The sequence below is a fragment of the Brachypodium distachyon genome, chromosome 3 (assembly GCF_000005505.3).
Source record: "Brachypodium distachyon strain Bd21 chromosome 3, Brachypodium_distachyon_v3.0, whole genome shotgun sequence".
In the NCBI taxonomy this organism is placed as follows: domain Eukaryota; kingdom Viridiplantae; phylum Streptophyta; class Magnoliopsida; order Poales; family Poaceae; genus Brachypodium; species Brachypodium distachyon.
In genome coordinates, this window is record NC_016133.3 from 46,066,573 (window position 1) to 46,078,692 (window position 12,120).

Here is a 12,120-nt window from a genome sequence, read left to right on the forward strand (position 1 = left end):
CAAAGCAGCCCACCCAGGACGGTTCATTGAATTACTTGTTTTGCCATACACTAGGAAAACTATATTTGTAATTCAATAGTATCACATTGTAATAATACCACCCTCGTATATTATCATAGCATAGCATTTTACTACTACGATGGCAATTGGTGGTGAAGTCATGGCAAAGGTATCCTATACTACTAGGACAGATCATAGCTAGCATAGATACAATAATAATCCTGACAATGCAACTAATAAAATCTAGTGCACAATAAAATAATGGGTAAATGATCAACGTGAACTTGCCTGATTAGTGTCTTTGTATTCTTCTTCTTTTCGATACTCACAGTTACCGCAGTCCGTATAATCTATCGCGAAGAACGAAAAGCAATAATAAATAACTATTCGAGAACTCCAAATCATAACTCCAAAGAAAGAACCAAAGCAATATACGAAGTTTAAATTAAACAGTACCTAACTACTGTTAGGCTATCCTAGGCATAGATTTAAGAGGTAGGAACAAGGTTGGGACAAAAGCGGAGTTGGAACGGTGAAGTCATTGGCTGTTAACAGATACAATTTTCTAGGGGTCATGGGCTATGGTAGATGAACTTAAAAAGATGCACAAAGTGGTCCAGAATCAAGAGTTGGGTTTATTCTTGTCAACACAGAAAGAAAGAATTAGTTTAGAATTAGGGATCAACAGATATGGGCTTTGGAACATTGATAATCATTAAGACAGTGTTAATAGATTTAGAGATTGGTTGGGCATGGACTAGTGTGGCTAAGTCTGGAATTTAAGTATATAGGAATTGTTATAACTTAGATATTTTGGCTGTTTGGCAAATGGTGCTAAATGGCATAACATGGGATGAAAAGTATACTACTGTATAGTATTAAGATTGCGGTTGCTAACCCAAAAAGTCTCATCCCAAAAGGGTCCACACAGAAATAGGTACTGGCTTGCAAAGCTGGCTAATCTGATTCTAACAGATTAAAGATACTAACTTCTACTGAAAATGTACTGGTGCTGATGGCTTCAAAAGACAGAGGACCAATGGGATAAATTAAACTAGATCTAACAATCTTTGAAAAGACACTGGTTTAACCTAAATATGAGTTGTGAGTCAAAAGATACAGGCTTACAAAAAAGGCTAATCTATAACAAAGTTTCTGTAACTAAAGGCTTAGAATTGGCCAAGTGTGGAAAACTGCTGAAGGTACTGTTTTGCAACGACGATGCACTAGTGTGGATGAACTTGGAAAGGTGTTAAAATAGGTCTAGGATTTAGATTTGGATTTGATCTTGACATGAAAGAAAGAATCATCTAATTTCAAGTAATGGATCACAAGATATAGGCTCCGGAAGATAGCTAACTGATGTGACAGTGTTAACAGATACGACTTTTGATTGAAGATGCACCTCTGTAGATGAATCCTAAGTTGTTCAAGATGTACACTAATGCGTAGAACATGATCTAATTGATGAACTACAGAAGGTTTGGAACCAAACGGATCAACGGAACAATTTATATGAATTTCGAAAGGTGGCTCATCCAGAAACAGCATACTGTGAATAGCAATTTCCAACGAAGATGCCGTACTGAAGATCATGGAGACGGGGTATAAAATCTAGTCTGGTATAGAGAGGTGGACGTGCTCTAACTACAACAGAAAGATTCGGACGCGGCTTTGGCATGGGTTCGGAGACGGCGCGGCCAACGGTATCAAGAGGTCACGAAACCTTGTCACAAAGGTAGGTAAGGGTCACATGAGTCTACTGGTCAAAGGAATCGAAGAACGGAGGTTCGGGGTGATCTCACCGGCAACAATGGTGACGGTGACCGACGGAGGAAGACGTCGACGTAGCCGGCTGTACAGAGGTTTTTAGGCCAAACTTTCTACATGGGAAAGGAAGAGGAGAGGCAAAGGCTCAAAGTGACACGCGTGGAATCCTTTTATAGTGGCCAAGGAGGGAGATCGGGCGTGGATGTTGACGGCCGACATTCGGGGCGCCTGTTTTGGAAACTGCGATTATGAGAGGAAACTTCAAATTGATTTCCTGAATGGGTTCCCGGGATGGTGACGATTGATAGGGTGGTTTCCTTTCGGAGAGAGACGCGCGGAAAGGAAAGAAATTGAAGAAAGAAAATATGGAAAGAAAGGATTTCTTAAGTGCAGAGGAGGAGGAAGCACGAGCTCGTGCTCGTGGCTGGCTGGGGCGCTCGGTGGAGATGGGCCGGCCCAGTTGGGTCGGTCCATTCTCTTTTTTTTTTCCTTTTTTTTTCCATTTCTTTTTTTTATTAATAATTTTTGATTCCTAACTCCAAATAAGTCCAAATAAACTCCAGAAAATTTGTAAATTCAAATTCTCCAAAGTGTGAACTTTTGGGACTTGAATCCTTTCAAAAATAAAATAAGTAAAAAATACTTTTGCTTATATGAATGTCATTAGAGCTTTATAAGTAATACATAAAATAGGTTTTAAAATCTATTATGAAACCTTTGTTTCATAAATTAGTTTAAACTCCAATAAACATATTGGGTTGGCATACTTTGCACTAAAATCCTTCTTTAGCTAAATACCCCATTGGGTTGAACTCCAAAGAAGATCTCATAATAATTATACGGTTCAATAAAATTCCCTAATAGCTTTATAACACAAAATCTCAAATCATGTAAACCATCGCAGATGTTTCCAACTATATATATATTTGGGAAGTCACGTTATCCCACTCTCAACGACGGAATAAATGTTGGAATAACATTTGCACACGAGGCTGTCACGTTATCCTCTTCTCGAATATTTGATAGTTTCCTCTCGAAAACAAAATGAACACGCCAAAGCAAATATCGAGAGAAACATAGGTGAATCATTATATATATTTTCCAACCATATACTTGGGAAAGTCACATTATTCCCTCTCTTTATCATTTAGATAAATGTTGGAGAACATTTCTAATCGATTTAAATATTCCAACGATGCTCTCCAATGGTCATGGCATCCAAATTGGAAACTTAGTGTGTTAGTAAATCATTCAAATAGGACATAGGATTTATTTGGATGCAAAAGAATAATCCGGTGGAAATCATAAGATGCATATGGGTCCAAAATAGAATAACTTTGAACTTACATAAATGTCCCAACCATGTTGTATAATTTGGATAGTCATATTAATCCACTCTTTTGTTGAATATTCAAACATGGTGTGGAAAAATTTAAATAAGTCCTAAAAATTTCAAATCCTTCAGAAATTCAAAACCAAACTAATTCCAAAGCCAATATTTTAATTAAAATAATTATTTTATTTAACATTCCAAAATTGGAAAATTCTGAGATGTTACAAAGGGCCACACTACTCCAAGGTGAGAGCATGTTGGAATGTAAGCACATGACCCACAACATAATGACGAACCTCACTCATCGTCGGATCCACCTGCATTGTTAATTACAGCCATTACGTGGTCAATACATTTGAATGTATTGGCAAGTTCACCAAAGTTATAAAGGGACCTACCAAGTACATGCATAATTTGGCTATGTGGGGTTTGGTTGTTTGCATAAAAGCATCATAGTTCAATCCTATCATTTTTAAACAAATAGTTTTCAATTCTATTGGACACGGGGTAGAAACACCCATGCTCCTATTAACCTGGGCACATTGAGTAGAAACATCGATGCTCCTACCCAGTTCAATCCATTCATTTTATTAGGAAAATTGGAATGAGTGAGACCTTCCTTACAGCCCCAATATCTAGTTGCTCATAATTGTCCGTAACCGGGGACATGGCTAAGTACTTACTTTGACACTCTCGAGAGGTGGTACACTTTATCCACAAGAAGTCGACGTGTTAATCCCTTGTTGTCCTCAGGATAGAGTAGCAACGGCATCGACTACAGGAATTTTCAGAACATAATCCCCCAGACCACCTGAAGGACACGTTCCAACCTACACCGCTACATACCGATGTCACCTCGGATCCAGGTTCATATTTCTTACTTCCATCCTGGCAGAGGCCATAATACCATGTGGTTGTACTGGAAGCTACTAAACAGGAAACTAGTCTAGTCTCTCATTATCCCGGGTGGCATCCCACATTGTGACAGTGCCAAAAGATTCTACATTTCCTAAGGATTCCAAAAAGGTGTGGATCATCAAATTTGGCCAAACAGATTAAAAGATATGATCATTTGAAGTTACAGGGGCTTTTCTGCAAAAGTGCCAATCAATTATTCCGGGGATTGAAAATTAGATTTTTATTTTTATTTTACCGTGCCACGTGTCAGCTCCTCATTGGTGCGTACCGGTTCGTTTAAAAATAAAACGGGGATCTAATCTTGACCGTGGGATCACGATCGGACGGTCGGGGCGGGTTAGGGTTTCACCTACGACGGCGGCGGTCGCCGGAGACGAGGGAGACGGCGGCACGGGCACGGGAGGGTGGCTTCTTCGGTGAAGCTGGCGGCGCGGGGAGGTGCGGGGATGAGGCGGCGCGGCACGGCGAGCTTGGGGACGGCGGGGTGCTCGCCTAGGACGAAGACGGGCGCGGCGGCGCGGGCGGCGGACTTCGGCGAGCTTCGGCGACGACAGGGGCGGCGCGACGGTGCACGAAAAAAGAAACGGGGCGCGTCAAAAGAAGCGCACGGAAACGGGGCGGGATGGCTCACCGGCGAGGTCGGGCACGGCGCGAGAACGGCGGCGGCGGCGTAGCTCTTCGGTGAAGAATCGGGGCGGCGTGGGCGCGTGCGAGCGGGGGCGAGAAGAGGGAAAAAGAAGAGGGGGGGGAGAGCTTTATAATGGCGCGGGCGGAGCACTTCGGGAAGGCCGGAGTTAGCAGGCGCGGGGATTGCGGCGGCGGGCAGTCCGGCGCGGACTCGGCGTGGGCGGTTTCCAAATGGAGAAGAAGGCCCTGACAGGTGGGCCCCACCTGTCAGTGGCAGCGGGCGCTCATGCGCGGACCGGTCTGGTTCGGGCGCGGTCGGCCGGCGGTTCGGCCGGTTCAAGGCTTACCGGGCCGGCCCTGTGGGGCGGTCCGTTCTATTTTTTTTCTCTTTAACCTTTTCTTTTTCTGTTTTTCTTATTTCTTTGATATCTTTTGATTTTGAACTCCAAATTGGTCCAAATAAATTCCGGAAAATTTGTAAAATCATGTTTTACCATGATACAACTTTTGGGAGTAGTTTCGCCTCAAAATAAAATACACAAAATACATTTTCAATATAAATGCCTTTAGGGCCATATAACTATTTAAAATAAAATACTTTTTCAACTCCAAATAATTATCCAAAAAAATTATGGGTTAGCTTATATATGCAATAACCCCCCCCCCCCCGCCTTTTTTTTTATATAAACGCTATTAGTTTGAAAATCCAAAGTTCAAATGGGTGTAAGCCCTAGGGTTTAAATTGAAATAAAATCTTTTAAAGCCTTTTTGAGATTTAAATTTGAATTCAGATATGCAATTGTGGCATGATGCTTATGGATGCAATGCACATGTAAAAGTTTGAAAATTTTGGGATGTTACAAAGAAGCTGCAAGAGGTTGTCGCATTGGCTCAGTCGGCACAGATTGGTCTGCCGGCTATGACCAACCCTCATGTAAGTGTGGCTTTTCAGGCAGCCAAGGAGACGAAGAAGATCCCGGTCGACAGTGAGTTCTCAGACCGCACCGTCATCTTTGGTGCCGGTCTGAATGAGAAATAGGAAGGCGAGCTCAGCAGCTTCCTCCGTGAGAATCAGGACATCTTCGCATGGTCAAATCAAGACTTGCCGGGTGTGCCGAGGGAGTTGGCTGAGCACTCCTTACATGTCAGGCCAGACGCAAGACCGGTGAAGCAGCCCCTTCGACGCTTCGTCGATGACAGAAGGAAGATCATATCAGAAAAGATATCCCGGCTTCTAGCTGTCGGCTTTATCATGGAAGTGTTGCATCCAGACTGGTTGGCTAACCCGGTCATGGTCAAGAACAAGAAAGATGACTCAACTGCTGCCAAGGTGTGGCGCATGTGTATCGACTACACTAGTCTGAATAAGGCATGCCCTAAAGATCATTTTCCGTTACCTCGGATCGATCAAGTGATCAACTCCACTGCCAGGTGTGAGTTGTTGTCTTTTGTAGACGTGTACTCTGGTTTTCACCAGATACCGCTGAACCCTAACGATCAAATAAAAACATCCTTTATAACCCCGTTCGGGGCTTATTGCTATCACACTATGCCGTTTGGTTTGAGAAATGCAGGGGCTACTTATCAAAGGTGCATGCAGAAATGATTGCATGACCAACTCGGCAAAAATGTGCAGGTATATGTCAACGATGTCGTCATAAAAACCAGAGAAAGCGTCACACTGCTGGATGATATCTGGGAAACATTTGCGAATTTAAGGAGATTCCGAATGAAGCTAAACCCGCCAAGTGCACATTCGGTGTGCCGGCAGGGAAGCTACTCGGGTTCCTGGTGTCGAGCCGGGGTATAGAAACAAATCATGTGAAAATTGCCTCCATAGAGAGAATGAAACTGCCAAAATGTCTCAAAGGTGTGCAGAAATTCACTGGATGCTTAGCATCGTTAAGTCGTTTCGTTAGTCGGCTGGGTGAAAGGGCAATGCTCTTACACCAGCTGATGAAGAAAACCGACAAGTTTGTGTGGACCCAACAGGCAGAGGTTGCCTTCCAAGAACTAAAGAAGATGATTGCTACGGCGCCGATATTAGCCTCGCCAATGCGCAAGAACCGATGTTGTTACATATAGCAGCAACAAACCGAGTCGTCAGCGTCGTCATAATGGTGGAGAGAGATGAAGACGGCAAGTCGGTATAGAGGCCGGTATACTACCTGAGTGAGGTGTTATCGTCATCGAAACAGAATTATACTAACTACCAGAAGATGGCGTATGGCGTTTATATGGCGGCAAAGAAGCTGAAGCATTATTTTGATGCACATCAGATCCGGGTCATATGTGAAGCACCCATTTCAGAAATCATGAGTAATAAAGACGCAAGCGGCCGGATAGCTAAATGGGCTATTGAGCTAGCACCCTAGACATTGCAGTATGACAGACGAGATGCTGTGAAGTCTCACGCGCTGGCGGATTTCCTGGTGGATTGGGCCGAGATGGAATATGAACCACCACCACCTGAAACTAGCTATTGGAAGATGCATTTTGACGGCTCTAAAACGAAAAGTGGCTTGGTGCCGGCATAATCCTCACTTCGCCAAGCGCGATCAGCTAAAATATGTGTTGCAAATTCACTTTGCCGCGTTCGACAACGTCGCTGAGTATGAGGCACTTGTTCATGGACTGAAGATGGCGAAGGAGATTGGCGTTCGCCGGATTCAGTGTTTTGGCGATTCCGACTTGGTGGTCCAGCAAGCTTCGAGCAATTGGGATGCATTGGATGCCAATATGGCGTTATACCGTTTTCATGTGCATAAGTTTAGTGGCCACTTTGAAGGGTGCGAGTTTCACCATATATTGCGGGCGGAGAACGAGGCAGCCGACACTCTGTCGAAGCTCGGATCAACGCGACAGGCCATCCCGGCCAGTGTTGCATTGGAACATCTACGCAAGCCGTCAATCAAGTTGTCACCAGAGTCGGAATCAATATTTATTCCGACAAGCTCAGAAGCTGACGTCACTCCAATGGACATTGACAGTGGCAGTGGTTCCGGTAACCCAGGGACTGAGTGCCCTAATTTGGCTGAGGCAATGGCGGTTGAACCAATGGAGATCGACGAACCAGTTTTTGTGACTCGTCCTGTGCCGGCTTGGGCGCAACCAATAATGTCCTACCTCAAGGATGGGAATCTGCCGGAAGAGGAAGTGTCGGCAAGGCAAATTCAGAGAAGAGCAAAGGCATACACCATTATCAATGGCGAGCTATACAAGAGAAGTGTCACTAACGTATTGCAACACTGCGTTGAGCCGGAAGAAGGACAAGAAATATGCCGAGATATTCACCAGGGGGAGGGTGGTCATCATGCGTCCTCAAGAACATTGGTGGCCAAGGCATTCCGGCACGGTTTCTACTGGCCGAGTGCGTTACAAGAGGCGGAAGACATGATCAGGAAATGCAACGGTTGCCAGAGGTATGCCAACAAGATTCATATGCCGGCATCTGAGCTCAAGACCATCTTGATCACTTGGCTGTTTGCTGTTTGGTGTTTGGCTATGGTGAGACCCTTCAAGCGGACACGAGGAGGCATGACGCATATCTTGGTCATGGTTGACAAGTTCACCAAATGGATTGAAGTAAAGCCAATACGGAAGTGTGACGGCAAGACCGCGGTGTCAATTTTGAAGGATATTATCTTAAGATACGGTTACCCGCACAGCATCATCACGGATAATGGAACAAACTTCGTAGAGGAGCCTTTTGCACGATTTTGTGCGGAAAAGAAAAAATCCGGCTAGATATCGCCTCAGTGGCACATCCTCAGTCCAACGGACAAGTTGAGAGAGCAAACGGCATGATTTTAGCCGGCATTAAACCTCAGATAATTGAGCCACTGGAACGCACTCCAGGATGCTGGCTAGATGAGCTCCCAGCCGTGCTATGGAGTCTCAGGACAACTCCAGGCTATACGCCATTTTTCCTCGTATACGGGGCGGAAACTGCCTTACCAGCCGACATTGAACATGACTCTTTGCGAGTGACCATGCATACGGAAGCCGAGGTAAAAGAGGCCCGAGAAAATAATGTCGTCCTGCTCGAAGAAGCACGGGAATTGGCTTTATCTCGGTCGGCCATCTATCAACAACACCTAAGGCATTATCACAGCCGGAAGGTAAACCCGCGGGTGTTCCGGGAAAGAGATCTTGTGCTCCGGCTTGTGCAGCGCACAACCGGCATGCATAAATTGTCGCCCCCATGGAAGGACCCTTCATTGTGAGCAAAGTGTTGCACAATGATTCCTACTATCTTATAGATCCGCAGGATCCCAACGCGAACAGGATGGATCGGTCTGGCGAGGAAACCAAGAGGCCATGGAATGTAGCTTTGATTCGTCCGTTTTATACTTAAGAGATGAGTATTTGTATCGTTTTTTCCTTATGTTGAATATTTTGAGACAATGAATTATCCGCCGGGTTCTTAAAAGGAGCTCGGGGACTTCCATGCTATATGAGTGTTGTATTACATTTATCTATTTGTATGTCGGCATGGCTTGATTGTGTAATCTTATGTCAGCTTAGTAGTGTGTTGGTACTAAAAACTCCCTCTATGACTTAGCTGTTGTCCGCAAACTGGCTTCATGGCAAGCTAGAGTAAGGGTGCGAAATTACTGAACACATGAAAAACGATGGCGGAAACAAATAAACGAGCGAGCCAAGATGCGTGTTATTTGACCTAACCCAGCATTCCTTTCCTATACCGGGCATTTCCAGGCGAGTTTGTTGAGTTTAAGCTTTTTTGAAAGGTCTATTCTGTGACTTCATGATTCATACGTCGAACGCCGACAAGGCAAACAAAGAACCGATGTCATATAATTTCACCAACAGAAAAAATAAACTCGGCGACTCGGTTGGAAACTCGATAACTGCAGGCATAAGCCAATTAAAAATATTGTGCATCACAACTAAAAGTACTTCAAAGTATTTACATCTGCACCCGGCATCCCGGGGATCTAACAGTTTTAAAATGGCTTTTGCCGACATCACTAGGTATAAATTCAAGCAGCAGGATCATCGGTGCCGGCACTCGGAGCATCTGTTGCGGCAGGAGGCGACTCGGCCACGATTTCTTTGTCCATCTCCTCTTCCTCTTCCTCGGCCGCTTCTTCATCTGCGTCCGATTTCGGACCCTTCACAAAAGTGTGCACTTCGGCATACTGGATGAAGGAGTAGGCCCGTTCTTGGCGCTTCGAGATCAGCTTCGGGTCCGAGAGGAAGGGAGAGCCGACGCGCATGGACTGCAACACGTCGAGGTTAATGCCGTCGTACCAACAAAGTACGAACGACAGTGCCTCGTCGGCGCCGACACGAGCGGCCGACTCCCGCCAGTCGCTTAGCCGGTCCTCTACTTCTAGGAGACGCTTGGCCAGCTCTGGGATGGCACTGGGCGCTTCCTCTCCCGACCAAAGAGCTCGGAAGGCGCAGATGCTGGCGTTGAGCATATCAATCCCGAAGGCCTTCAGAGGCCTGACACGGGTCCAGATGCTCATGAGGTAGTCCTCCACATTGTACTCCGATGGCAGTTCCTTGGAGGCATCCCTTTTCCCGCGAGCTTTAAGCACGGCGGCCTGAGCAGCCTCGGTGGAATGCGGGAAGATTTCTGCCAAAGACAAAAACGACATAATAAATCCAGGCATATTACTACTCTCGGCGAGATGATCAAAGGAAAAGATTCGGGTAAGGGCGACTTACTGGCTAGCAACCCGTCTATCTAGCACGCGCCTAGTAGATGTGCACTCTCGGTCTTCTCCTCTTTAGCGGCGGTGACTCGGGCTTCGGTTTTGGCGAGAAGACCCTTGCATTTTTGCACTTCGCCTTCCAGGCGGATCTTCTCGTTAGCTTGCACGGAGAGGGCCGAGGTAAGTTGACCTACCTCGGTCTTGTGCGCCTCGGCCTGCGCTTTGAGTTGCACTTTTAGTCGGGCCACCTCATCTCGGTGCTGTTCCACTAGCCGAGTCTTCTCCCCTATTTGGAAGACATGAATTACAAGAGTTCAAGACAGAAATGGACACAATCCGACATTTGGAATAAGGTCATACCTTGCACTTCTGTGACGCGCTTCAGAAACTCCGACACTTGCACATCATCCCTAGCTGTGTATGAAGGCATATGTCAGTTTTCACAGTACATGGATAGCTCGACATAGCTTTTATGTCGGTGGAAGTCTACTCACTCTTGTTCCGATGTTCGGCCACTAAAGCCTTGTGCTTCGCTGCCAACTTCCGGTGTGATGCGAGCAGAATTTTGAAGGTTGCGTTGTGCTTGTTCATACAGCTCTGCAAGAAGGTGATCCACAGTTAATTATATAGCAGTGGCAAGCCGGCAATTGTCAGCTTCAGGCCGACTATTCTAAACCCGACCTAAATCTCGGGGAATAGTGTTTGAAGTTTCTAAGCTTCAGGCCGACTATTCTAAACTCGACCCGAATCTCGGGGAATAGTGTTTGAAGTTTCTAAGCCTCAGGCCGACTATTCTAAACTCGACCTGAATCTCGGGGAATAGTGTTTGAAGTTTCTAAGCTTCAGGCCGACTATTCCAAACTCGACCTGAATCACGGGGAATAGTGTTTGAAGTTTCTAAGCCTCAGGCCGACTATTCTAAACTCGACCTGAATCTCGGGGAATAGTGTTTGAAGTTTCTAAACTTCAGGCCGACTATTTTAAACTCGAGCTGAATCTCGGAGAATAGTGTTTGAAGTTTCTAAGCTTCAGGCCGACTATTCCAAACTCGACCTGAATCTCGGGAAATAGTGTTTGAAGTTTCTAAGCCTCAGGCCGACTATTCTAAACTCGACCTGAATCTCGGGGAATAGTGTTTGAAGTTTCTAAGCTTCAGGCCGACTATTCTAAACTCGACCTGAATCTTGGAGAATAGTGTTTGAAGTTTCTAAGCTTCAACCGACTATTCTAAACCCGGCCTGAATCTCGGGGAATAGTGTTTGAAGTTTCTAACCTTCAGGCTGACTATTCTAAACTCGACCTGAATATCGAGGAATAGTGTTTGAAGTTTCTAAGCTTCAGCCGACTATTCTAAACCCAGCCTGAATCTCGGGGAATAGTGTTTGAAGTTTCTAAGCTTCAGGCCGACTATTCTAAACTCGACCTGAATCTTGGGGAATAGTGTTTGAAGTTTCTAACCTTCAGGTCGACTATTCTAAACCCGGCCTGAATCTCGGGGAATAGCGTTTGAAGTTTTGTGAAGTAAGCTTCAGGCCGAATAATTTTTACTCGCCCTAAACCTCAGGGACTAGGAGTATACATACTAGAGATGGAATAAAAAACTTCAAAGGATTTTTGTACCTCGGCAGCTCGGCTGGACTCGAACAGGGCGACCCTCGCCTGGAAAATCTGGGCCGCCACCGACTCCGGAGTTGCCGCCACAGGTGGTGGCCCCACCAGAGCATTCTGTTGCGCTGTCTGGATGGTGCCGGAGTTGACCTCGTAGCTGTTGGCGCTGTTCCAGTCCAT

At 45.5% G+C, this 12,120-nt stretch overlaps 1 protein-coding gene across 1 annotated transcript; it reads right to left on the reverse strand.

Moving 5' to 3' along the window:
• Positions 1 to 9,536: 9,536 nt before the first annotated feature.
• On the reverse strand, positions 9,537 to 12,120 carry LOC112271697. The gene is made up of 6 exons (XM_024461460.1): positions 11,953 to 12,120; positions 10,827 to 10,929; positions 10,693 to 10,746; positions 10,527 to 10,618; positions 10,346 to 10,364; positions 9,537 to 10,253 (listed from the first exon to the last, which is right to left on the reverse strand). The coding sequence occupies exons 1-6, from the start codon at positions 12,118 to 12,120 to the stop codon at positions 9,652 to 9,654; spliced, it is 1,038 nt and encodes a 345-aa protein (XP_024317228.1). The 3' UTR covers positions 9,537 to 9,651.